Source organism: Myxocyprinus asiaticus, chromosome 32 (genome assembly GCF_019703515.2).
Source record: "Myxocyprinus asiaticus isolate MX2 ecotype Aquarium Trade chromosome 32, UBuf_Myxa_2, whole genome shotgun sequence".
Taxonomy (NCBI): domain Eukaryota; kingdom Metazoa; phylum Chordata; class Actinopteri; order Cypriniformes; family Catostomidae; genus Myxocyprinus; species Myxocyprinus asiaticus.
The window spans coordinates 21,211,502-21,239,433 of NC_059375.1; the positions used below are offsets into that span (position 1 = coordinate 21,211,502).

The following is a 27,932-nucleotide window of genomic DNA, read 5'->3' on the forward strand; positions in this document are numbered from 1 at the left end:
ACAATACCGCTCACCATTTTTATGGAGAGTGCTATCAGGAGGGGAGGGTGCTGGGGAGTGACCTTCCATCATCCACTTAAAACGGGACTGCTGTCCACCACTGTCCTTCAAACCAGCCTGGCCACCGACCATGGGACCCAGTTCCAGACCAGAGAGGCTCACTCCCGGCCCAAACCCTTCAAAAGACAGAATGCAGAAAGAGAAGGTAAAAATACAAGTAAAAAATACAACATAATAAAGTCTTGTTTCAATTGCCAACATCTGTTACATTGACACTAATGACCAATCCCTGAATTGGTATCAGCTCCAATATTTTCATACCGGATCGGGTATCGGTCTGACAAGACAGATCCAAATCCTATTCTGTGTGCAAGTCATGGTCGTTTCTGTCAGGCTCCGAAAATGACATAAAAGAACCATAAAAGCAACATTAAAGTAGTCCATGTGACTTGTGCATTATATTCAAAGTCTCTTGAAGCCATATGATAGTTTTGTGAATCATAAAATGCACACGTGGTGCTCGAAATGCGCTGTTGTTTTCAGTGCTCTCACAATGGCTTGCAATATGGGAGTGCTCCACATGAACTCCATCTGAGATGTAGATGCTTGATAGTTTGGCAACAGAGGAGCATTTCACCAGATTTTGAACGAGAAGCATATTAAAACTACGGTGACCTACAGACAGAAACTCAAAGGTCTTCCTGGAGTGTTCCGCCAAAATAAAAGCCTGAGGGTTTTTAAGGGAGTTACAAAATGATGACTGAAATATATACTATTATTGTACAATCTAATTCCAATATTTATTATTATTATTATTACAAATCACATAAATATTTAAGTTGACCAAAAAATAACTGTGTTAATGAAAAGTGGACTGATATCCTATCACAACGTAAGTGAACACGAAAGAGATCTGAATCCACTCAGTCCATGTGGGCATTTTTTTTTTTTTTTTTTACAAAGAAAACTGGTTTCTTGTCCACTGAAGATTTTCACGGAAATTAGTATTAATTTTGCTGATGCATTATCCAGTAGTTAACAATAAAGGTTTAAGAAAAGGCAACACTTGTACGGATTCGGGAATACTTTTATTGGGTGGATTAAGTTACTTTATAGACACCCGGTAGTGGCGGTACAAACAAATTGATTCATTTCAGATTATTTTACTCTGGATAGGGGCACCCGTCAGGGTTGACCTCTTTCCCCATTATTGTTCTGTCTTGCCCTGTAACCATTAGCAGCCGCGATAAGAAAGGAGGATGATTTTCCAGGGGTGATGGCGGGTGGTGTGGTGCATAAGCTTTTGCTTTATGCAGATTATATTTTATTATTCGTCTCCGACCCTACAAAATCTATGCCTTGCCTCCACAGAATTATTAATTCCTTTTCTAAGTTCTCAGGATATAGAGTTAACTGGTCTAAATCCGAAGCTTTGGCTCTGACAGCGTACTGCCCAGTAACGGCTTTTCAGCCAGGCGCCTTCCAGTGGCACAAACAGGGCATTAAGTATTTGGAAATTTTATTCCCAGCAAATTTGTGTGATTTAGTTCATTAATTTTGGCCCTTTAATACAAAGGTTTTTAAGTGATGTGGGCAGGTGGGCTTCATTACATTTATCTATGCTTGGGAAGTTTAATGTTATTAAAATGAATTGTATTCCAAAATTCCATTACTTACTGCAGTCTCTCCCTGTAGATGTCCCCCTCTCTTCTTTCAAGCAATTTGATAGCATAGCAAAGTCTTTCATTTGGAATGGTAAACGTCACAGATTACATTTCAGTAAATTACACAGGCTGATTGACAAAGGTGGGCTAGGCCTACCCAAGATTTTGTTTTATTATTATGCATTCGGTCTCAGACATTTGACTCACTGGTTGCTTCCACCTGAGAGAGCCTCTCCCTAGTTTTGTATTGAACAGGAAGTTCTTGCCCCTATTTCGCCACTGCAAAGCCTTTCTATCAAACTAACCGGAGAAGTTAAGTTACACCCCGTTATCTCGCATTTGCACGTGGTATTGACAAAAGTGTCCAGAGTGTTTAATTCAGACATTTACTTAATTGTTGCTTCGAGCATATGGCTGAATCCAAAATTATGTATTAATAAGTCTCCTTTCTGCTGGACAGAGTGGATTGTGAGGGAGGTTAATATGTTTTTTGGTGGTGTGTTAAAAGCCAAGAATTTTGGTTGAGGGCTCAGAGTTTTGTGTGTGACGTATTGTGTACTCAAATTTCATTTTGCCCCAGACTCTGTATTTTAGGCGACGGGGCGGTTATGGGGCAGACAGGTCATCCTTAGGGGATGGAAGTCAGCTGGAATGCCCTCGTTTTGTGAGTGGTACGCAGAGATAGGCATGGTAGCGGCATTTGAAGAGTTGTCATATAGAAGGCTAGGCAACATAGATTTGTTCATCAAGAAATGGGGCAGCTATTTAGCCTTTTTAGAAGGCTCTCAGGGAGGGGCAGTGTAGGGAGACTTGTTTTAAATGTGTGTGTTGCAACCTTTTAGTTTTTTTGTTTTTGAATGTACACTTATGTTTATTTGTTTTTTATGTTTCCAAATATTTTATGCTGTTTGTGTGTCAGTGTCAATTGGCATTTAATCACTGGGGTGCCTGTTTGTGTCGGGTGGGGGTGGTAATGTTCAAAATCTTAAAGGGTTGTAAATTTATATCATTTGATTCCAATTATTCCTGTTATTTTATTTTATTATTTGTTAAATATGGAATCAATAAAAATTGTTAATAACAAAAGAAAAGGCAACACCTTTTGTTTTCTGTCTGCTCTATTTTATAATCAAACCATTTGTAGTTATAGGTTTGTTTCTTTATACATAAAAGAGTACTCCCAATCAGTTCCACACAGTGAGGTATAGATATTCTAAACATATTAAGAAAGAAAACAGCACTGATATCGGATCAGGATTGGACAAGACTAAGAGTTCAGGTTTCTGAATCGGTAAAGAAAAAGTGGTAACGGTGTCTCCCTAATTGTACAATCTTGGGGCTCTATAAAATAAGAACACACTTACCAGAATAAGTGCCTGGTGTTTTCTGATGCAGATCTGCTACAGAGCCTGCAAAGCCAGGGTGTGAGAGGGGGTCTGACATGGGCATCTTTGGGCCACTCCCACTAAGGTGAGAAGGAGAGAGTTTGGAGCTGCCCCCTGTACCACCCACTTGCTGCTGTCTCTGCTGCTGAAGAACAGCCATAATTCTGGCAAGCTGAAGGAAAAACAAAGTACAGTTTTAACATCACAGCAGCAAGATTCTAGTAGGAGCTACCACAATTTCACATTAGCTGAGGATCGTGTCACAATTTCACAAATATCTGGACATTTAATGTAAAAAATGTGTGACTTGTTATAAAGGGTTTTAGTACTGGTTTAAAATGTTATGATGAAACATTAATTTAAAATGTAATGAGAATTGTGTAATATCAGTGAAGTCCTGTGACTTTTCTTTTGACAGTAACCAATCACTGTTGTGGATACTGTCCTGTGTGTAATGAAAACAGCACCTGTTGGGGATCTGCTTGTTGCCGTATATTTGGGGGAAACTTGCGCTGGTTCTGCAGCAGCTGCTGCTGCTGCTGTTGTTGCTGCTGTGGTTGCTGTTGCAATAGCAGCTGACAGGCCTGCGAGAAAGCATGAGTCACAGGGTGAAAAAACCTAGCACAAGTCAGAACTGTACGGAGTGTATTGCTACAGCTAATCACTCACCAGCTGGAACTGGATTTGTGGGGGGTAGATGCCGCTGAGCATGGCAATGTGCTGTGGGGAAAGCTGTGGAGGAAACATGCCTCCTCCTACACCTCCAATGCCTCCACTGGGAGGAGGCATCTGCTTAAGCACAGAGCCTGGCACCTTGAACACAACAGAAAAACAGTAAGGGCCATTCTCACAGGATGCGTTCCTACGTTTTGGTTTCTGAGCTGCATCTTGCCGTTTTTTCAATGTCTGGCGCCATGAGCGCTGCGTCTTTAAGATGCAGTGTCAGGTTATAAATAGTTGAACTTTTGACAGGCAGCATTTTAAAACAATGGGCCAGATAAATCTGGAGGCAGGATAAGTATCTTGAGTGTATTGAGGGAGTGCATTAGCAACAGCGTATAGAAGTTAATGTGCCTATAAACATGCCTTCTGTTCAATTCCACTGCGCTCTGTCTGGCTGTTTTTAACACAAGAACACGTCTTGTGTGAATGCCTCTTTAGTCCCATTACCAAGCTCCCACCTAGCTTACAATGCATTTCTGTGGTCCAAATTACTGTGGCTTAAAGACAGCACAGAATCAAAACTGACTCTATGAACTTTATTAACTATAAGACCAGCAATAGTAATGCAATCAGCAAGTACCTTTAAGACTAGCTGCACTATAAGTACCTGAGGTGACAGGAACTGATGAGGCACTTGCGCTCGTACTGATGGGTTGATGGGCGACACCCCTGGTTGGTGCCTGGGCTGTGCCATCCCACCTCCGCTACTAAACAACTGACCACCCGTCTGAAGAAAAAGAAAGAGGATTAGCAAACAGTTCCGCTGACACAAATGACATCCTGATTAGTTGAAAGCAAGGAACCTTGATCAGAGTAATTACAAAGTTTACACTGCCAGTTATGGTAATAAGACATGAAGGACTAAGGTACACAAAAACATCAAGAAATATTGATTTCCATAATTTTCAACTACCTTGTCATAGTAAGGCCCTGGTTCACAAGCCCCAATCTCTTTGGAACCAGGTGAACGGAAGACAGTTCCTGTTCCCCCTCCACGTCCTCCTTTACGCATCTCTCCATTGTACTCATTCAAGCACATGCCACGCTTCTCTCCTTCCATCTTTTTATCCTGCGGAGGACCAGGGGCCAGATCCAAGGAACGACCATTGGGGTCCTCTCCCTATAAGAAAATCTCTGCATTAGTAAACCTCACAGACATCCAAATGTATACTCAAGTTACTAAAAACTGTCATTTTTAAGAGGAAAATTATATCCTGAATTAATTTTTTGTGATAATGAAAAAAATAATATTATTAATGTGTTTCCATTAGGTCTTACCAGCATTCCCATGTTTGAAAACTGTCTTGTCATAGGGTTCATCCAAGAGTCTCCTGCACCCTTCATGGAGCCCTGAAGCGCGATACAGACAAAGTTGTTACACTAAACACTGTCTATTAATTATTATTAACTAATGTGTCAAATTTGCAGTCCAAAAGCTTTCAATTCAGCTGGCTTTACATTCATATACCTTGCTGCCCTTCTTGGTTCCCCAGCCTCCCGAGTTGTATGAGGAGCTGCTGCCTTGCGAACAAGCATTGTTCCACACACCACCACTCTCATCATCCTCCTCCCAGCTGGAGTGACGTGAAGCACTGACTGAGCCTTCTCCTTCACCCCAACCTTCTTGCATAGACTTTGAACCTGTAAAATACAAAACGTTTTTAACAGGTTCAGAAGCACGAATAATTGTGACTTTCAATTATGTTTTCGAGATCTTTGCATTTACAAATGTGCCTATAAATGATACACATATGCTGCCCATGTAGAGAAACACATTAAAAATACAAAACCATCTTCTCTAGCACTAAACTTATATAGAAGTCTCACCAGACTTCACTGGATTGGGGGAGGGGTCTCCCCAACCTGACGTCTTGCCAGTGTCTTCAGGGTCACCCCAACCAGTGGGTGCATCAGTGGGCTTGCCCCAGGCTGCAGTACCGTTGTCCACACATGGACTGGAAGGAGAGCCACTACCTCCCCATCCAGACGAAGCTACGAGATAAACACTCGTCATTCAGTATGGTCTTTTGGTATGCCATGCGAAAATTAAGATTTTGCCAGAAAGTTCAGCTAAATAATGTCAAATGCCACAGTGTTCTTTTTTCAGATTTTACTTAAGTGACTGTCCAAATGACTGTCTTATACTGTGCTGAAAATTCATTTTATTCAATAAAACAACTAATTAAAAATTGTATAAAGATATCCTTTAAATAAATTAGGTTACAAGTACAAACTACTGTCGACATAGGGTGCGTCCCCCACACACTGCTCTCTGAGGCTTCCAAACAACCGCATGCCTGATCTCGCCTCAGGACCGTGCCAATCAAATGCGCAAATGACACCTCTCTCACAACACCAATCTGGTCTCAAGTCAAACATGCTTAAAATTTGTATTAGGTTGCCTACCCAACTCATTATGATGGCCACTACTGAAGAAAATGCGTTAATTGTATGGAAAATGTATTTGCTTAAAATACAATAACAAAATGTAATTACGAAAAGCCATTACCATCTCTAAAATAAAACAGTGCCATTGTACTGATAACACTATTTTGTTGGCGCACAGGAGACATTTAAGTCAAACTAACCTACCTGATATTGCCTCTTTTCTTTGATTCATTGAATATGAATATTGAAAAAACTTTATTTTAATAAAAATTGTAACAAAAAAAAAACAAAAAAATTAAATATGACTTATTTAATTGCAAAACCTTTGTGAATTAATCTGATTATTCATTTTAAACATGTTTTACATCCCATCTGCTTTGCAAGCAAGTGGTGTGGGGCAGGATGACAAAACTAGATTGCTCCCATAAGTGCTTGGATTCTAGACAGCTTTGCATCGCAAGGCTCACTCTCAGTGTAGACACTTAAATCACATGACCTTACTAGAGCACAGCGCTCCTTTTAAAAAAAATAATAATAAATAAGTTGTTTCTTGTAAAAATTAGTTTAGATGTTTTGCAAATATAAGGTACAAAGATCTCAATAAAAAAAACAAACTCATTATGAGAGGTTCACCTGTACTACTTATTAATGTGTTATTTCAAAGAAAAGCAAAGAAGTGTCTTACCTATTCCTTGCCCCTTGCTGGATGAATGTGTAAGGTTCATGTCTCTATTCCCAAGGCCTGCTGGCATTCTTCCAGGTGGCTGCTGTTGCAGGGATGGGGGTCCCTGCTGAGGGGACATTGATTGTGCCTTGCCAGATGAGGGGTTGTTCTTGTCCCACAAGTTGACACTTTTGTAGTTGTAGTTGTTAGGGTCACCCCAAGCAGATGTTCCATCATCTATCTCCATCTTCCTGCTTATGGACTGTGGAGAAGGCTCCTCCCAACCACTGGGCTCCGAACTGTCTCCAGGGCCACTGGCAATTTGGGGTATGGGCCCTGAAGTCCACCCTGAACTTTGGCTCTGGGCTGAAGGACCTCCTGGTCTTCCCCAGCCCCCTTGCATGACCCCTGTGTCCATTGATTGACACTGTTGGGGCTGTGATTGTAGCTGCTGCTGCTGTGCCGGGCCTTTCTGTGAGGCCAATTGGCTGTTTGGCATCTGCGAAGGGTGCATTTTCCCACCCCAGCCTTGGTGAGATTTACCACCTATGTCTCCACCCACCCCTCTACCTCCAGCTCCCCACGCACCTCTAGGAGCTCCCTCATCCCAATTACCCCATTTACCCACTTCTGAGTCCCCACTAGTACCTCCACTATCCTTCCCACCCCCCCAACCACTACTACATGATTTGGGTTCATTTTCTCCCCAGTCGCTGCTAGCTCTCTGCCCCCAATTACCTGCATCCCCTCTCCCCATATCTTTCCAACCCCGGGATCCTTTCTCCTCCTGACTTTCTCCCCAGCCACTACCTCCACTTGCTGGAGCACCCTGTGTTTGAAAATCTCCCCACCCGCTTGCCCCACTCCCTGCTCTGTGCTCTCGCCACTCATGTCCCTCGCTATCCCAACCTTTCCCTTGGTCTTCTGATGATGCTGTCCCTCCCCAGCCCCCGGATGGCTTGCCCTGCACACCAGCTGGATTACCTCCTCCACCTACAGACTGTGAGATGCCAGGGTTTTGTATATTGACACCAGAAGGTGGAGGGCCTCGAGTGTGCAAAGAAGAACTGCTGCTGCTACTACTACTGTTGTCCCAGCTCTCACCAGGTGAGCCAGACGGTGGTCCAAGGATGGAGTTTGAGTTCAAGTTGGCATTCAGAGTTGCTCCTTGGAGCAAAGTGGAGGAAGATGGATCAGTAGTTGTGGTGCCAGTAGAACCAGAGAATGGTTGGGTGTGGGCAGGTGCTTTCATTGTAGAAGGGGAACCGACTCCACCTTGTGTGGCAGCAACTCCACCCTCAAAATCCCATGCCACATTCTGACGGATTTGTGTCTGACCCCAGCCAGAGTTGGACAGCACTCTGGGGTCCAGGTCAGACCGGCTAAGCAGATTCTCTAAGGCCACTTCAGGGTTGGGAGGCTGATGAGAGCGGTGGTGGCCATGGCGCTGATTTCCACTTCTGGAGTTTCCTCCACCACTAGAGGACGAGGTTCCTCCCCCGCCTCTGCTACCCTGGCCTCCCCACTCACTTGAGTCTCCTACCCCTACATCCCCAACTCCTTTCTGATTGTCCCAAGCTTTTGTCTTAGTTGAAGGTGTGGAGGAGGAAGTTGCTGGGTTGCCAACACTGCCACCACTGCTGCTGCTGCTGTTACTGCTTAATCCATCTTGCCCAGCTGGATTGTTGACACCTCCACCACCACCTGAAGCCCCCCATTCCCCAACCAACATCTGGTCCCCACCCCATGCTCCCTGAGATAGCCCGGAGGTCTGACCCCCACTTGCTGTTCCCCATGCACTTGCCCCTGTCAAATCTTCACGATCTTCTTGGCCAGTGAAACGCCATGCATTCCCTCCTTCAGCAGACATGGAACTCACCCCTGCTTCATCCTTCCAAGATTCAGTCCTTGAGGCACCCATTTTGGAGTTTGCAGGGAAAGGCTGAGTTTTCCACAATGAGGAGCTGGTGGAGGAGGAAGAGGAAGCATCCCCTACACCAGTGCTTCTAGAGTTCATTTCAGCCACCTCTGTCACTCCTGTGTTTTTTGGTCCTGCTTCTGGTTCCAGTGCTGCACTACCCCACTTTCCACAGGATGTCTCTCTGTCTCTGGATTGCATTTGGTGAAGTTGGTGCTGATGAGAGGATTGATTCACAGAAAGAGCATTGCTGGCAGACAATGATGAGCTTTGGAGGGAAGAGGAGCCACCCTCTGTTGCAACTGTACCAGCCCCATCCTGTACCAGGGCTGGCCAAGCAGAGGGATCAGCATTAGGGGTAAAATTGGCACCTTGAATCCCACAGCTGATGCCAAGGGAGCCATCAGAGTTCCCTGGGAGAGGGGCAGCTTTGGATATGGAGGGCAATGAGCCTGCTGCTACTGCATTTCCCCCAATGAGTTCATGGGAGGATGAAGCCCAAACACTACCAGACTGCATACATTCATTGGGTGAACTGGAGGAAGTGGGTGGGGAGGGGCTGTCAGAATTAACTCCTTTTCTGCCTCCATTCCCTACTCCCACAACTTTTGCTTGCTGTTGGAGATAGCTTTCACCCCATGAGGCGCTGCTGTTCAGAATCCCGCTAACATCCACGCCTCCAGTACCTGCTGTATCCCCTGTCTTCAACCCATCCCCAGCAGCAATACTGGGCCATTCCTCCAGGTCTGACCGGTCCACTATCACCTTTTCCCTGCCCTGAGAGAGGGGTTGGCTGCCAGAGCTGGTCCCCCACATGGAATTTGCATAATTTGAAGTAGAAGCAGCGATTGATGAGGAGGATGAAGTATGGGGCAGTGAGGGAGCAGCTGGACCCACAGGGCCCTGGACTGGATCTGAAAACAAAATATCAAAGCAAAACTCTTCAGGATCCTTTCAGAGCAGAACCAGCAACTGCCTGGGCCTCATGGGCATTACAATAACTTAAAAAAATGCATATAACATACAGAAAAGAACAAACTAGATTTAATGTGATACAAACAGCTTTCTAAGCCTTAAAGGTTCTGTAAGGAATTTTAGACATCTTGCTAACTTCCACCACACACCCTCTCTCAGACGTCAGCAAACTCAAACACACAAAATTATTCACAGACAGAGCACTTACAAATGGCTAAAAAAGGTGCAGGCAACTGACACTTTTTTATAATTTACAAAGTCTAGAGCTGTCACAGAGACAGGTGTGATTTCTCAGGTCACTAATTTCAGTGATATCTATCAGCTGGTATGTAATTTTATGTGTGGCATTCCAAAATAAACATCGCTAACAAAACCATTTATAATGCCAAAATGATTTTCATACTCAGGCTTTTGGAAGATGGAGATGGTCAAATATCATCGCCCTGCACTGAGCACTTTGATCTAAGGCTGCACAATGAATCAAATAAATAAACAAAATTACAATTAGAGCTGCCACAATTAACTAATCATGAAGTGTAAATTACAGATGTCTACTCCTGTTGCACAAAAAAATTCCATTAAAGTAACAGTTTACCCAAAAATGACAATTATGTCATCTCAAACTCGTATTACTTTTTCTTCAGCAGAAAACCCACGCAAAGATATTTTAACCTTCCTAGTGTCTTAAGAAACTCCTAACCCCCTCCTTTTGTCATTTGGGTAATTTCTGACCCGTATTGATAACCATTCGAAATGCATAAATTCTTGATTAGTGTACAATGACCCCCTTAAAGAAAATCTGTTTTATTGTGGTTGAGGAAAATGACATCCAATGACAATGAATGAAAATGACACCATTTAGCCTCATTGTACCCTATCACCTAAAATTATGTTAGCAAACTTATTTACTAACATATTACCTGTTGAAAATACTGTGTGTGTGGACATGTGCATGTATGCGCAAACCTAGTTTGAGTGGAAACCATGCAATTTGTGGGAAGATGCAGTACCCAGTGAAACAGTATGGGTTAGCTAGGGCCTTTGTTTTAAATTGCAAAAATAATTTTATTTCTGCATATATACTGCATGCGCAGAGCACTGTTTTCTGTAGTATTACACATACTCAAAGCACGAGTGAGGCTAATTATCTAAGCGTGATAAATTTACAGTGCTCTAGATTCACAAATTGCAAATATTTTCCTATTTTTTTCCTCCCCAATTTGGAATGCCCAATTCCCAATGCGCTCTAGGTCCCCGTGGTGGCGTAGTGACTCGCCTCAATCAGGGTGGCGGAAAATTAATCTCAGTTGCCTCCGCGTCTGAGATGTCAATCCGCGCATCTAATCACATGGCTTGTTGAGCGTGTTATTGCGGAGACATAGCCAGTGTGGAGGCTTCACGATATTCTCCGCGGCATCCACGCGGAACTCACCACGTGCCCCACGAGAGCGAACTACATTATAGCAACCACGAGGAGGTTACCCCATGTGACTCTACCCTCCTTTGCAACCAGGCCAATTTGGTTGCTTAAGAGACCTGGCTGGAGTCACTTGGCATGCCCTGGATTCAACCTCGCAACTCCAGGAGTGGTAGTTAACGTCGATACTCGCTGAGCTTCCCAGGCCCCCTCAATTGCAAATTTTTTTAATCCAAATATGCTTTGCTGCTAAAAGTTTTTATTCAAATCTAAAGTAACCTCAAAACATCGGGTTTTTGAGAACAGAAGAATGAATGAGAGCATTTCTCTTCCTTCATGTCTATCTTCAGCGCACTGCCAAAATAAAAGCTTCCACCAAAATAAAGGTTCGGTGTGACAAGGAGGAGAGCGTGGTCGGGCCGAGAGGATTCATGCCCAATCAGCGGGAAAGAGATAAGAGGAGGAGCCAGGGATGCCAGAGAGAGAGAAACGCATGCAGAAGTGTTTTATGTGTGCGCTTTTGTTATGTTTCTGTTCAGTGTTTTATGTTAAAGTTTTTTTGATTGTTAATCCGGTTCCTGCTTCCTCTTTTCCTGATGAACAAGAGGCTTGTCTGCCACACTTGCACAGCAATGCTGCATGCATTACATAAATATGGTACTGTTTTATTATAATAATAATAATAATAATAATAGTTGCTTTTGTTAATAATATACAAAAAAATATTTCCATAATTTCTTGACTTAACTTACTGGGTTCCAAAAAATAATGATACAAGTGAGCTGAGACCCTATTACAAAGTCGACAAAAACAGATACACAGAGAACAGATACAACATGAAGATGATGTGAATCAGTATTTCCCCCAGTGAAATCAGGAGAACGTCCTTAACAGATCTGTCTGATGGTGACGGCATGAGAAGTAAACACTGGAGCGAATGCGCTATGCATATTCCAGTTTTTAGGACTGCTTTTTTCCTTGGTTTTACTCTGCTAAAGCACAGGAAAGACATGGCCCATGTCACAAAAAGGAAAGCAAAGAGAAAAGTGTGAGAAGGCTTGTGTATTCCACTGGACATGAACATGCAGAAAATAAAAAATTCCCAGACCAGCTTAAAAAGATATTTATTGAAAAAATATTAAGTATTATATGAAAATATATAGTATATGAGAATATATTGATACATTTTGAGTTTTAATGAGCTAGTAATCTAGCCTACTTGCCTAATGAAAAATAAATGTAGGCTACAATACAAGTTAAACCATCATCATAAAATCAGGAAGATACATTAAACCAGTGGTTCTCAACCTTTTTTTGATGAACGCCCCCCTACTTCATCCCCTTATATTTTCTTTCAAAAATATTTTAGCCTATTTTTTTTTTATTTTTTTTTTTAGGTTTTATGCATTTCTATGTATTAAAAAAAAAAATTTAAATGGTGTATTTTGCATTTGCCCTTATGAAAATTTAAATGTATTAATTTTAGTTTTATAGTTTTAACAGTGGTAATGTGCCGAACCGTGCTCATGTGGAAATTCTACTGTAACCGCTCTGTACCGTGCTCACAACCGTTCAACCTTATGGTGGAATGGCAGCTTATGTTTCACTGTATTTTTTATTTATTAGGTCTGGTTCTTTTTAAGAGAATTCATGTGTGAACACCCTTTCTTGAACAGTATTTCTGTTGGCAGTAGAACATGTTTGCCCATAACTTAATTTTGGAATTAAGGTATTTTGGAAAGTAACACTCACTAGCTTTTTTTTTAATAATCATATAACAGTTCAAACCACAATATTTTTCTAAATAAATGCAATTAGATTTTTTTGTCCAAATCATTCAGCTCTAGCACAAAGGTACTCCTTAAGACTCCAGTGGTTCTCTAGTGCATCTCAAATCTTCTGAAGCGATCCAATCAGTTTTAGGTGTGAACAGACCAAAATGTAACTCCTTTTACACTATAAATCTTGACAATGGCAGTCTCCTTGCCGATCATGATTTCAAGCTCAAGTACACTTCCTAGTGCTCTGCGCATGCGTCAAATGCGAAATCATGGTTGTGCCGAAACACCACAATGGTAAAATGTACAGATAAAGGTGTTAAATTTTGGTCTGTTCTCACCCAAAACTGATTAGATCGCTTCAGAATACATGGATTAAACCAGATGCCCCACATAAAATAAGTATATTAATATAAATTCTATCAATCTAAAGTAATCATAATTACAATATCATAGCAACTAATCGAGAATTATGATTTGTCATTATCGTTAAGCCCTACTTTGATCCACCTCATACATCTCTCTAAATAAACAATGAGCCATGGCAAATTTAATTCACATAGTTGCCCAACTCAAAGTTGGTCTTTCTGTTTGATGGTGTTTGTCAGTCAAATTATTCATTTAATGAGCCTTACCCGAGGCCACTGTTTCATTGGGGCTGTCTGCCCCACTGTTGCCTCCCCCCAGCAGCATCGAGGACAGTGGTGGCTGGCCCCTCTTCAGTAGCACTTTATGGTCCTGCTGGCAACGGAATCGAGGGGGCACTTCACGGGGCATGTAGCGCTGAGAACTCTGGGGGCTGGGGGAGGGCTGTCCGTTGGCCACCGCCAGCCGCTTAGCATTGTTCCCACCCTGAGGGAGGGCGCCAGCAGCCGGGGTGGCAGCGGATGGGGTTGAAGAGGGGACGGGGCCAGGGCTGGGAGAAGCTGAGTTGGGGGTGGCAGGAGACTGTGCAGATGGAGGCTTGGTCAATTCTGGCACTGTGTAGTGGAAAAATTAAGAAGCAAGTGAGAACAGAACTGCAGAAAATCTAAATTCAGGTAAAGAAATAATAAAAAGACTATAACATAATTATACACATTTTCATGTGAATGCCAAAATGTTATTTTAAAAAGTGTTTTAAGTAAATTGAATGAATGTGAAGCACAATCACAGATTATCTCTGTAGCTATCAGGAGATCAGTACACAGTGTAGGTGAAAAACAATAAAACATGCAAAGACTTTTACAAATCACAAAAGGTAATAAAAAGTTGTTGTACCTTTATTTTTTTGCTCGACAACCTGAAAAATTTAAAAGAAAAGTCAAACCGATGACATACTGTATAATATTGAAATTACTTAAAGCATAGAACAATGTTTGTTTGGTTGATGCTTCTATTCATCCATTGACTTGTGCTACGCCAGTCTTCATGACAGATATGACAAGACAATGTAACACACTGCAACTGACAAAATGGTAATCTGAGCAATCCTGAAAGGCCCAGGTATACTTCGTTTTTGCGCGTTCCGGATCACCTCGCGCCTGGTCGACCGCGTTGCCTTTGAGTATACTTTTCTGACCACAAACGAATAGGAATGTGTTAGATGCATGCATACTACAGCTGGTTTGTGACACTCTTTTAGTACAGTCAATGGCCAGCGCATGCACATACGATGTGCACAGAAGACCACGTGCGCGAGTCAAGAAAATCTAGGCGGTGCGGTAAAGCCGTGCGGCTGTGCTGATTTGCATCACACATACTGTGCGCGGAAGGATCCACAGCGTGCACATCCGAAGTACACTTTGGCCTGAAGAGTAGAATTCACAGCGCTCTACAATTGTATCCTTGTATTATAACCTTTACCTTCTGTGAGGTTTCCCGTTTCTTTTTATCTTCTTTTTTCCTTTTCTTGTCTTCCATGAACTGCTGTTCCCTTTCCTGATCCTTCTTTTCTAAAAAAGAAATGTTTTTAAATATTTAAAACAACCTTATTCAAAACAAACACAATCAACTGCAAAAATGTGTTGAGAATATGTCTAAACAGCCCTTTTCTGTCACCCCAGTTCTTTTTTTTTTTCTCTCCTTTTCTCCCCAATTTGGAATGCCCAGTTCCCAATGCGCTCCAAGTCCTCGTGGTGGTGGTGGACGAATCTCAGTTGCCACCGCGTCTGAGACCATCAATCCACGCATCTTATCACGTGGCTTGTTGAGTGCGTTACCACAGAAACGTAATGTTTGTGGAGGCCCACGCCATTCTCCGCGGCATCCACACAGAACTCACCACGCGCCCCACCAAGAGTGAGAACCACACATTATAGCGACCACAAGGAGGTTACCCCATGTGACTCTACCCTCCCAACCAACCAGAACTTGCGACTCCAGAGGTGGTAGTCAAAGTCAATACTCGCTGAGCTACCAAGGCCCCTGTCACCCCAGTTCTGATTATGTAGTGTTCTGGAAAATCTTTTATGGCCTCTAACATTCAACCAGTCCAGGACATCAGGTAAAGAGAGGTGCTGCTTTATGAACTAAACCGGCGGGTTTCCAACGTTTTGTTGCCAAGGACCCCGAATTATGATGATCCCCCTAATATGCAGTGCCTATAGAAAATCATCATACCCCTTTGGAATAGTCACACTTTTTTTTTGCCATACAGCCTGAAATCAAAACCAATTAAAAAGGGGTGTCACGTGATGCCGTGCGAAGTTCGGACGCGTGAACGGCGAGCTCTACACACTTTGCTAGTTTTGATACTTTTAATTAAATAAACCGGTGAGATTTGACACACCCTGATCCATAACTGTTCTAGGAAGACAACATGTCAAAGAATTCAAAATCCTCGGGCTCTGGAGACATTAAAAGACACTTACGTGCTCAAGCTGATGCCCCCCCGGAGGCCTCGGACCAGGGAGTCAATTTGGACGGAGAGGTGAAAGAGATTCGGCACGAATTGCTGAACGTCTCGGCAATGCTGGTGAAGGTCGTTGCTGACTTGGAGGATCTTGCTGCAATACGATCGATCGATCACTGCTATGGAGACTAAATTCACTGAGATGGTTACAAGAGTGGCAGATGTCGAAAAACGGATCGATTATCTGGAGTCATCAGAGAGGGAATTAGCTGCTAATCCGCTAGCGACCAAAGCAGGCTTGGAGCGGGTCTGGGAAAAGTTGGAGGATATGGAAAATCGTAGTCGGCAGAACAACATCCAAATTGTTGGAATTCTTGAGCAAGCAGAGGGTCAGAATATTGTGGAATTTCTGGACGGGCTCCTTCCGAGTCTGCTCGACATAACAGGCTATAAGCTGCAAATCGAGCAAGCTCACAGAGTTCCGGCTCGGCAATCTGCTGAGTGAGACTGGTCCGGATCAATTCTGGCCAAATTTCTGAGATCATCAAATAAAGATCTCGTGTTACACAAGGCAAGGAGTAAAGAAAGGCTTTCTTGGAAGAACCACAACATTTTCTTTTTCCAGACTTTGCGAAATCGACAAGAGAGAAACATGATCGATTCAAGGAATGCAAGAAGCTCTTACATTAACGGAAGGTCACTTTTGCACTGATGTTCCTGGCCAAATAGAGAACAGATGCTAAGGATGGCCGCAAAGTATCTACATGGCCCCAACAAGCATTATCCTTCATAAAGTCAATGGACACAATAAAGTCATTGTGTGATGCTCACGTTGCAGCCGAGTGGGCCTGACTCACTGAACATTCGCTTGACGGTCCGAGGAAACTTGGCGCCTTTTTTGTTTCTTTTTGTGTTGGTTCCGCCTAGCGGCTAGAGTTTGTTTTGTGGAATAACACTACTTCGGAAGAGTGTTGTGGATGAATCTGCGCATTCTTTGTGCTCATGCCTCCTATTGGTTGGAGTTTGTTTTGTGGAGTATTTCTTGCAGGACATTGGAGTGATTAGGTCATTTGCTGCACTCAAATAACAGTCGAATTGTCTGGCTCACTGAACATTCGTTTGACTGCCCGAGGAAACTGAACGGCCTTTTTTTTGTGTGTGTGCTGGATCCGCCTAGCGGCTGAAGCTTGTTTTGTGGAGGAACACACCTTCGGGACAGTTATGTGGATAAATCTACACGTTCTTTGTGTTTATCCCACCTATTGGCTGGAGTTTGTTTTATAGATTATCTTTTGTCGTGTAATTCTGTCTCACAAAATCTGTATAGAAACACCGGACTTCCGATCCAATCCGACGGCAAAGTTGTCGCGGGGGCTCTCATAGGCATACATGGACTGTTTGAGTTTAGAGGGATGGACACCAGTTGGCGCTGTCAAGCGCGGGGGTTAATGCGCACGTTTTTCTTTTTTCTGTTTGTTTGGTTTTGGGGTAAGTTTGGGGTTTGATTGTTGCACTAATGTTGGAATGTGGTCTTTATAATTTTGTTTTTGACACAATATCTATTTTTTTTTCTAATATGTCAAAATGTCAAATGTTAGTATGAGTGGATTATCTCTCTCCACGTGGAATGTGAATGGGTTGGGGCACCTCATGAAAAGAAGTAAGGTTATTTCTTTTCTTAAACGTAAGAAATTTGATATAGTGTTTCTTCAAGAAACCCATATTTCCCGGCAGGAAGCTGAAAAATTTGGGAAGATATGGGATGGGCATTTTTCCTTTAGTGCTGGCTCAAGTAAGAGCAGGAGAGTCATTTAAGTAAACATCTACAATTCAAATGTTTCAAAGAGAGTAAAGATAAACTAGGAAGACAGGAATACAGGATTTTTTTACAAAAAAAAGTATTAGCTCATCAAAAAAGCTGATGGAAACTCTAGCGCATAAACTATGTCGATACTTCAAATGTCGCAAAAAACTGGTTTGGAAACACTTTTTGTCGAGAAAATTGGCATTAATGCAAAAATTTTGTGTCACATGATAGAATTTGCCCCAATCGTTAGCCTGTGTTCATCATGACGACAAGGTATACATCTTTGAAAGCCAATTTATTGTACGTGATTAACGGCATATACATCCTATGCTGCAAACATGACACTTCCAGGAGTGCCAACACAAATATCTCATATCATGCACATCGACAAGTGCATGGAGAAGAAATGAATGGCCACTCTCTGTGTTTAATTTAATCATGGTACACATCAGTTTATTTATTAAAGTTGCTTTTCCACACCATTCAAAATAATAGACGGCAGTCACGGAATTAGCCCACAATACAAAAAACATATTTCTGTGCACAAAGATGTTTTATATATATATATATATATATATATATATATATATATATATATACATACATACACACACACACAATCATCACTCACTTAAAAACTATACTACAATACTCTCTCCATACCCCACCCGAGAGCCCCACAAAAATTACAAATACTTGCCCCATTTCCAGACAAACAAATCTAAATCACCGCGTCTTCCCAATGACACCTCCTCATAAGCCGCTACCCTCCCCATCTCCGTGCACCACTCCGGATATGGGGGCACACCAGCTAACCTCCAACCCCTCAAAATAACCTGCCTGGCGATCATCACACAGGTCAGAACCCAGTTCTCAATATGGCCATCTCCCACATCGATGACCGCCCCATCGCCCAGAACACAAAGTCTGGGGCAAAACGAAACCCGAGTGCCCACCACATCGCACACAAAATTCCGAACCTTCGACCAGAATTTTTGGATCTCGACACCACCAAAAAACATGGGCCATGTCTCCATCCTCCGAATGGCATCTCCAGCAAGTGGGTGTGTCTTTAAGACCAAGCCTATACAGTCTAGAGGGGGTCCAATTAAATCTATGCAAAATTTTTAATTGTATAAGACGCACCCTTGCATCTCTAGATGCAGACTTAACATTTTTAAGAATCTTAGCCCACACTCCTTCCTCCAATGCCAAGTATTGCTGCTGAGTTTTTAAGATTGTATGCTACAGAACTGACTCCTCTTTTGCTAGAAGTTTATACGGAATCATTAAAGAATGGAAAGCTCCCGCCAACCACGACGCATGCCCGGATCAGTCTGATTCTTAAAAAGGACAAAGATCCAAGCGAGTGTAAGAGTTACCGTCCAATCTCCCTGATACAGCTAGACATTAAAATATTGTCAAAAATGTTGGCTAACCGATTAAGTTATGACATCTCTTATACATATAGATCAGGTAAGGTTTATTCGGGGCTGTAACTCTTCTGATAACATTAGGCGTTTCATTAATGTCATGTGGACAGTGGCGAACGATCAGACTCCGGTCGCTGCCATCTCACTTGACGCCGAAAAGGCATTTGCTATGGTAGAATGAGATTATCTTTTTAAGATTCTGGAAATGTACAGGTTCGGGAATACTTCTATTGGGTGGATTAAGTTACTTTATTGACACCTGGTAGCGGCGGTTCAAAGGAATGGATTAATTTCAGATTATTTTACTCTGCATAGGGGCACCCGGCAGGGTTGACCTCTTTCCCCATTATTGTTCTGTCTTGCCCTGGAACCATTAGCAGCCGCGATAAGAAATGAGGGTGATTTTCCAGGGGTGATGGCGGGAGGCGTGGCACATAAGCTTTTTCTTTATGCAGAGGATATTTTATTATTCGTCTCCGACCCCACTAGATCTATGCCTTGCCTCCACAGAATTATTAATTCCTTTTCTAAGTTCTCAGGGTACAGAGTCAATTGGTCTAAATCCGAAGATTTGCCTCTGACAGCGTACTGCCCAGCGACGGCTTTTCAGCCGGGCACCTTCCAGTGGCCCAAACAGGGCATTAAGTATTTGGGTATTTTTTTCCCAGCAAATTTGTGTGATTTCGTTAATTTTGACACTTTAATAAAAAGGTTTTTGAGCGATGTGGGCAGGTGGGCTTCATTACATTTATCTATGATTGGGAAGGTTAATGTTATTAAAATGAATTGTATTCCAAAATTCAACTACCTTCTACAATCTCTCCCTATAGATGTCCCCCACTCGTATTTCAAGCCATTTGATAGCATAGTAAAGTCCTTCATTTGGAATGGTAAATGTCCCAGATTACACTCCAGTATATTGCATAGGCCGATTTACAAAGATTTTGTTTTATTATTATGCATTCGGTCTCAGACATTTGGCTCATTGGTTGCTTCCACCTGAGAGAGCTCCTCCCTGGTTTTGTATTGAACAGGAAGTTCTTGCCTCTATTTCGCCATTGCAAAGCCTTTCTATCAGAATAACTGGATTTTAACACCCCATTATAACACCCCGTTATCTCGCATTTGCGCTCGGTATGGACAAAAGATTCCAGAGTGTTTAATTCGGACATTTATTTAAATGTTGCCTCGTGGTTAATACGCTCGGTGACCTATATGAGAGTGGAGTCTTGAGATCCTTTGAAAATTTGGTTCAACATTTTGGGATTACCAGATCTCAGTTCTGTAGGTATTTACAGCTGTGCCACCTGCTCTATACTATTTTTGGGAGTAGCACACACCCCCTTAAAGCGGCAGATACTCTGGGAGAGGTGATTACTGCTTTTGGAAAAGGTCATGAGGCATCAATGTATTACTCACTGCTAATTCAGAGTCTGAGGGATGGAGCTTTAACTTCTATCGAGAGATTATGGGAGAAAGATTTAAACTTGGTATTGGAGGATTGGATGTGGGCTAGGATTCTAAAAAACATCAAGTCTACATCTAGAGATGCAAGGGTGCACCTTATGCAATTTAAGATTTTACACAGATTCTATTGCACCTCCTCTAGATTATACAGGCTTGGTCTTAAAGACACACCCACCTTCTACCGATGCCAATCAGAAGATGGGGACACAATCCATGTTTTTTGGTGGTGTGGTAAGATCCAAGAATATGTGTTGAGGGTTCAGAGTTTTATGTGTGACGTATTGGACACTCAAATTTCATTTTGCCCCAGACTCCGCATTTTAGGTGATGGGGCGGTCATTAATATAGTGGATAGATACATAAAAAGTTGGGTCCTAGCCGGAGTTATGATCAGCAGATGGATTATTCTTAGGAGATGGAAATCGGCTGGAGCACCCTCATTTCAGGAGTGCTGCACAGAGATGGGCGGGGTGGCGGCATTCGAGGAGGTGACATGAAGGAGGCTGGGAAACTTAGATTTGTTTAATAGGAAGTGAGGTAGATATTTGGCCTTTTGGAGGGTTCTCGAGGAGGGGCACTGGAGAGGGATTTGTAGTTTTAAATGTGTGTGCATTCTTATTGTTTTTTGAAAGTATGTTTATGTTTATGTTTCTAAATAGTTATGACAACTGGGGTGTGTGTTTGTGTCGGGTGGGGGGAATGTTCGGGGGGAAGGGTTTAAGTTTATATAATTTGATTCCGTATTTTCTGTTATATTTAATTTGTTAAAGGGAATCAATAAAAAAAATTATATATATATAAGTGTGATGTTTTAAATCCATTTAAATAATCACATTTAAAGAGAGATTTATTTCTAACTAATAAAAACTGTGGGACCCTTCCCCCTAGCACCCCTTTGTAGTCCCCTGGGAGTCCCTGGACCGCAGTTACAAAACCCCTTAACTTAAACTACAAATTTTCCAAATGCATAGAAGCTTCAATCACAACAGCGGCACCAATCATACATAACAAATCAATGAAGCCTACATGTAACTTGCTCAATGCCATGTTCTGTTTAGGCGCATCCTGTGTTTTCATATGGCATACATTAGACAACAAGAGGTTGAAGGCATGGGATGCAGATAACAATCATATTCCGATCTTGGAGATCGTGGAAACTTTTAACTGCTGTCTGTCTGTCAGTTGGCAGGGCACAGTTTTCGGATAGGCGCTCCGCTCACCCGCCCATTTCCTCCGGCGTAACATGCAACATTCCATACGTCAGCGTTCTAAACGATTTATTTAACAACAATTTTGCCCAACATTCGACGAATGTTTAAACAACAATAACTAAACTCCTGTCTCGTAAAGACTAACAGATATGTTTTAGTGATTATAGCACACTCGGATGCATAAGAGTTAGCTAGTTGGCTAGCAGTGAAAACACTAACATATTATACACTTCCATCCCAGATCATCTGCTAAATTTCACCAGAAATCACCGGTTACTTTTACACGGGATAACAAGGACTAAATCTAAAAGGTAAGCAACTGTCAAAACAGTACGTCAAATATGATCAAATATGAGGAATGTTAGCAATTTGAGCTAAGAGTCGGGATACCTGGCCCACCTAGACGGTTAATCCAACTATTGTCCGATATTCTCCCTTAAATGCAAATATTATGCAGGAAAGATACTAGTAGAATGAGCGCAAGTGTTAATAAGATCGACCGGCGGCGCAGCGGAAAGCTCATGTTGCAAACAAGCAGATGCTAACTAGCTGCCTGGCTAATTTAACTAGCAATCGAGCTAAAGGCTAACAGATGTCGACGAGATACAAACTGTTTCACACATTAATGCTTTTACACATCTTAAGCCGTTAAAATACATGCTAATGCAATACGTAGGAAGCGTCGATTTATGTTATTTGCTCTTTAAAACAAAGAACTTACCTCAGGAATTACATGCACTGCAGCTAGTCTTCTAGCTACAGCTAAAGTGCATAAGTGCGAAATTCTGGGTTTTCAGGCAACGTGAGATACAATACTCCATCAAGGTCTAAGAGCTAGTCGTGGAAACACTCCTTCTATAATGCTAGTTTCAAATATGAAATACGATCATGTAAACGAAAGAGGTGGAATCTTATGTTTAAAGCGCTGTGAAGTCAGTTGGTTGACGGTCGGCCATTTTACTGCTCGGTGCGAATGTGTGTGTCTGGACAGATCTGACGGAAGGGGGGCAGTCGAGGGAGATTTTTGACCTTCAATATTAAAAGTCCAATAACTCATTAATTGGCTGTTTTGGTCATAATAAAATAAAATAAAACAAATATTGTGAGATGTATCTCTTTGGAATACATTGATTCATTGAAACTGACAGTTTGAGGGCTACCTTAGTCTATCACATCAAATTTCACGTATTATTTAAATATAGAAAATGTGTTAGTATCAAATCCAGTATGAAACATTATTTGAAAAGTGCACGTTAAATGTCAGATCAATAATGAACTGTACAAACAAGACACATGTTTAAATCTATACTCCACAACAGTAAACTTTATTATTATTATTATTATTATTATTATTATTACACTTTAAATCTCTGTAACTCAACTTTACATCAATTGGCCTATGGAATATTTTAAGATTTGTGGTTTGGTCGGGGCCTGGATAGCTCAGCAAGTAAAGACACTGACTACCACACCTGGAGTTGCAAGTTCTAATCCCTTGCTGAGTGACTCCAACCAGGCTTCCTAAGCAACCAATTGGCCAGGTTGCTAGGGTGGTTAGAGTCACGTTGGGATAACCTCCTTGTGGTCGCCATAAAGTGGTTCTCTCTAGGTTGTGCGCATGGTGAGTTGTGCGTGGATGCTGCGGAGAATAGCGTGAAGCCTCCACACGTGCTATATCTCCCCGGTAACGTGCTCAACAAGCCACGTGATTAGATGTGCAGACTGACGGTCTCAGACTCGGAGGCAACTGAGATTTGTCCTCAACCACCCAAATTGAGGCGAGTCACTATGCCACCACGAGGACTTAGAGCACATTGGGAATTGGACATTCCAAATTGGGGAGAAAAGGGGAGAAAATCAAAAAAGATTTGTGGTTGGGCTTGGGCATCATTAGTAGCTAATGTTTGCATAAACATGGATTTACCACATCATTTTCTGACATGATTTAGAACAAGAATGTCTAACCACAATTTTATTGTTGACTCAGAAAAAATATGGACCCACGAAGGAAAGGCGAGAAGAAAAGAAAGCTTGAGGAGGTTACCGAAACAAAGGAGCTTCAACATTCTGATGAAGAAACATCAAGCAGCATAAGAGTAGAAGAAATGGCACTGAAAAGGAAGATAAAGGAAAACAAAAAATACATAGGAGCTCATGTCTCAATATCAGGTGAGCATTCATTCTTTATTCTGAATGCTGGTTTTGTGCTGAACACATGTAAATTTTCCAGATATTCTTAAGGAGGAATATGGAAAGCAGTTGAAGCAAGTGTGGCCTTAGGAGGTCATGCTTTTGCCCTTTTCTTGGGCTCCCAGCGCTCCTGGTCCAGACCCGCCCTCGATCCAGCTGCTGCAGTTAAATTTCAGGAAGCCTGTGTTCTTCATGGCTTCGATCCGACGCACATCCTGCCACATGGATCTTATTTGATGAACTGTGGCTCCCCCAAAGAAGGTCTGTGCACTTACTGTTTACACGGTGGCTGTGTACACCCACCAAATACTGAATATTTAAAGATGAAGCTACACTGTTAGTATATTTTAAAATATAACTCTGTTGATCTAGTCAATATATAAGGTTTGCATTTGTATAATTTGACCCTGTACTTTGCCTCTCTGTACTGCATATGTTTGTTTGTAAGAATGTCAGTTAATGCTTTCTTGTGATCCAGATGTGTTCAGTAAGAGCCAGGCCATGCTTGTGGATGAGCTGAGTCGCTGCAGTGCACTGGGCCTTAGCCAGTTTAACTTTCACCCTGGGGCTTCTATGGAATCCAGCCCTGAGCAGTGCATGCAGAAAATTGCCCAAGCTATTAACTATGCGCACCAGCAAACCCCTGCCGTCATTACAGGTCAACTAGACAATCCGATATCTAATAGCTTTGATCATAGCTGTTTTAAAATAGCTGTGCAGACGCTTTCCAGTGCATTTACTTTAATTACACTATGGCCTGTGCTGATTTATATATATTCTTTCTTTCTTTCTTTCTTAATAGTGCTTGAAAATATGAGTGGTCAGGGCAGCACTGTAGGTGGGCAGTTTAGTGAACTGAAAAGCATAATAGACCAGGTCCGTGACAAGACACGTGTCGGAGTGTGTCTGGACACTTGCCATGCTTTTGCAGCAGGTATGGTGTGAGGTCCCCTGAGCAGTGTTGTGTGTATGTGATTACAAAGTAATATGTAATCTAATTACATTTTAGTCAATAAAGTAATGTAATCATTACATTTTAAATTCTTGTAATCAGATTACAGTGACTGACTTTCAGTTAAAGTAATTACTTTTAGGTACATTTCTTGCTCTAATGTAATATGTACTGTATAATACATTTAAAATATGAATTCATATGTACATCTGTTAGCGTTTCTGTGACAGCTGAAGGGTGTGCGACAATGAATGAGGAGGAAATCTAGACGTTTTGAATTTTTGTAGAAAACAAACATCTTTTCTAGGAAAAGTGATTTAGAAAGTAACTTAAAAGTAAAATAATTACTAATATGATTAATTTTTTAGATGAAGTAACCAGTAACCTGATTACATTTTAGAGAAGTAATTAGTCATTTGGAGTGTATTACTTATTTTGATTAACTTACCCAACACTGCTCCTGAGTATTACCAATAATTACTTTAGAAAATATATTTTTGATCCATGATTGAAAGATCAGAGTTAATATCTTACTTTAAATGACATATTGTTGTAATACTTTCTTTAAAACATTTCTGCTTATTGCATATCTGTGAAATATTTAAGATGAAACTGTCATGTGTAGGTTATGACATTTCACCAGCTGGGGGAGTGAAGAATATGCTTGATGAATTTGATTGCGTGGTTGGATTGCATCATTTGAAAGCAGTTCATCTAAATGACTCTAAAGGTATGCCACATTATTTTAAACCGACCAGTACTGCTGAAACTGACATATGTAATAACATTATCAATATTGCTGTAATTGGTATTCTAATGACTCCATTTTACATGTAACACAATAGCAGTTTGACAAGGTGTAACCTATATGAATAGGCTGTTTTAAGTAACATTGTTACTCCTTTTGAGATGAGGTAATTTTTCTTTAAAAGGAAAATTAGGCTGCCATCTGGATCGCCATGAAGACATTGGGCATGGCCAAATAGGTATTACTGCTTTCCGAGAAATTGTAAATGAGCCTCGACTGGATAATATCCCTCTGATTCTAGAAACACCCGGCCGGTAAGTTTCAGGGTGGAAAACCAGCATTTTGTTGTGAATTAAAAGGAAAGCTTCACTGCAGCACTAACGTGTATTTTATATGCATCTTCTCTACTCAGCCCAGGATTTGAGTATGCTGAACAGATAGACCTCCTTTACTCCCTTTGTGGAAAAAAGTGAAGAATTTGACATTTCCTGGGTGCCAACGGAAGCTGATCTATAGCTTGCTCTGTAGGCATGGGGAAACTGCTGGATCTTCCCTGGCAGAGTTATTATTGCGGAAGCATAATTAACATTTAAACATTACCCAGCTTTTGTCATTTTGCATCCTCATTAATTGAGCCTTTAATGAGGTTTCTATTCAAGAATAAGATTACATCAGTTATACATGTTTCTTTTTTGCTTTTCTCATTTCTTCTAATGCAAATCATGTAGTTACAGAAGATGTTTTGTCTGAATGACAAATTCTCTGTCTCGTTTCCAAATAAATGTGCAATGAATTAAAATTTAGTCTTCACAAGGGTGATATCTGCAGTTGTTATCAGTGTTTTGAACTAACATTTCATAAGACAATGGCTGAGCTCAGAATTGCATACTATCCATACTACTTGTACTTTTTGTCCATTAGAGGGAGCCTGGACCAAGGATATGGAAACATATGCCATGAGCATCAACTAGTCAGGCTCTGTAAGCCTATTTATTGTGCATGCTTGTCTGTTGCTTTCAAAGAAAATTAATTTTGCCCGCAATTCTGGCACTTTTAATTGCTGTACATATTTTGCTTAGTCTCTCCAATACCCGCTTGTCACTTGAAGGGAATTACCTTAACTTGTTTACCTTCTTCCCCCACCAACCAAGCCCAGAAGCTGCACCTCCACACTTCGCACAGCCCACTATTAGCTGGACCACACAAGAATGCCACATGCAGTCTTGTAACAAACAAGATTCCTCCATTTTTAGTAAGGCTGCCATCACTAAGGATGGAGCTCTTAGTTATACCTGAGATCAAGTGGAGCTTTCAGCAATCTGCTTTTCTGACTTTGGCAAACATTAGCATTTTACATGTTAAAACACAGTATTTTGCAATAATTTTGTAATATAGATGTTGTAGAATCAGCAGTAGGGAGTATGTTTCAGCGTGTGAATTTATACAGGAAGACAAATGTGCCTTGCAGTGGAATGTTCTACTCTGTGCCAGTTCTCAGGAAATATCGCTCAGGAAGTTCTCAGTAAACAACGGGGCAAACCAGAGGTTTTGAAATATAATCATAAGACAATATATGAATGAATATTTATTTGTATCTAATGTTTCAGTTTGAGTGTAGGCCTATATCCCCAATGTTCTGTTCATTGTTGTTATAGTTCCTCCCCGCTCCTTCTCTCTCTCTCTCTCTCTCTCTCTCTCTCTCTCTCTCTCTCTCTCTCTCTGATTCATCCAGGGGATAAAACAGTTTGTACACATATGGCACCACTACAAATGTTTCCATGTCTCACTGTTTTCCCCCTGATGGATTTGACCTGAAATTAAACATCTTGACATTATTAAGTTAATTAATGAGGTATAAAACTCTGTAAGAGAGTCTGTTACGAAATACTCTGCCTTGGATTTTTGACAAAAGGGAAATAGTATTAGTATAGTATAGAATAGTATATGTGGCAGTCTAATTTAAAGAGTACTATAGGTCTACTGCAGTGCAAAGGCAAAATGGAGCAAATACCAATACATATTTGGTCAAATTGAGTTATGAATGTGAGAGTGAGGAATTTTTATCGTCTACATTTCTGTGAACAATAAAAAAAGTAGAATACATTTTTCTTAATTTCAGTGTTGGCATATTAATTGCAGATTGCTTTGTTGAGCAGCATAACACTGAAATCCATTTATTTATTTTTTTTTTTCTTTCAGCATTGGATATAAAGGTAACTTCCTTTCCCTTTATCCATCATGATGCCACTGTATCCCCTCAATGACTAATATTTGTTTCTTTATTTTATCTTATTTATTATATTTTAGGCATGCAATAAACAGTTTACCAAGAAAACAGCTAAAGGCAAAGTCAAAGAAGAACAAACTGCTTGAGGCTGT

The 27,932-nt window shown here is 41.4% G+C and overlaps 2 protein-coding genes across 5 annotated transcripts in view; one reads left to right on the plus strand and one right to left on the minus strand.

Annotated features, from left to right (window-relative positions):
• The window catches only part of LOC127423452 (trinucleotide repeat-containing gene 6B protein-like), a 28,054-nt gene extending 5,423 nt beyond the window's left edge, over positions 1–22,631 (minus strand). The window contains exons 1-14 of one of the 4 annotated variants that reach the window (XM_051667755.1): positions 22,385–22,631; positions 14,758–14,846; positions 14,173–14,194; positions 13,548–13,892; positions 6,846–9,656; positions 5,600–5,764; positions 5,241–5,413; positions 5,051–5,122; positions 4,686–4,892; positions 4,380–4,499; positions 3,719–3,862; positions 3,517–3,633; positions 3,029–3,221; positions 15–176 (exon numbers count right to left, since the gene is read on the minus strand). In XM_051667755.1, coding sequence (XP_051523715.1) covers positions 15–176; positions 3,029–3,221; positions 3,517–3,633; positions 3,719–3,862; positions 4,380–4,499; positions 4,686–4,892; positions 5,051–5,122; positions 5,241–5,413; positions 5,600–5,764; positions 6,846–9,656; positions 13,548–13,892; positions 14,173–14,194; positions 14,758–14,814 — 4,588 coding nt within the window. In that variant the 5' untranslated portion in view covers positions 14,815–14,846; positions 22,385–22,631. Of the gene's footprint in view, positions 1–14; positions 177–3,028; positions 3,222–3,516; positions 3,634–3,718; positions 3,863–4,379; positions 4,500–4,685; positions 4,893–5,050; positions 5,123–5,240; positions 5,414–5,599; positions 5,765–6,845; positions 9,657–13,547; positions 13,893–14,172; positions 14,195–14,757; positions 14,847–15,764; positions 18,046–22,384 lie in introns of those variants that run through there. The other 3 variants (XM_051667756.1, XM_051667758.1, XM_051667757.1) reach the window with 3 other exon arrangements.
• Positions 21,010–26,391, plus strand: si:ch211-141o9.10 (probable endonuclease 4). Its single transcript, XM_051667777.1, has 8 exons — positions 21,010–21,974; positions 23,651–23,832; positions 23,905–24,114; positions 24,332–24,511; positions 24,656–24,787; positions 25,431–25,535; positions 25,738–25,867; positions 25,966–26,391. The coding sequence occupies exons 2-8, from the start codon at positions 23,658–23,660 to the stop codon at positions 26,024–26,026; spliced, it is 993 nt and encodes a 330-aa protein (XP_051523737.1). The 5' UTR covers positions 21,010–21,974; positions 23,651–23,657; the 3' UTR covers positions 26,027–26,391.
• Positions 26,392–27,932: the final 1,541 nt, after the last annotated feature.

Coding starts and splice junctions, on each gene's coding strand:
- si:ch211-141o9.10 (XM_051667777.1), top strand. CDS start 23,658: ATGGACCCACGAAGGAAAGGCGAGAAGAAAAGAAAGCTTGAGGAGGTT. Junction 24,512..24,655: donor AACCCCTGCCGTCATTACAG/GTCAACTAGACA, acceptor CTTTCTTAATAG/TGCTTGAAAATATGAGTGGT. Junction 24,788..25,430: donor TTGCCATGCTTTTGCAGCAG/GTATGGTGTGAG, acceptor TGTCATGTGTAG/GTTATGACATTTCACCAGCT.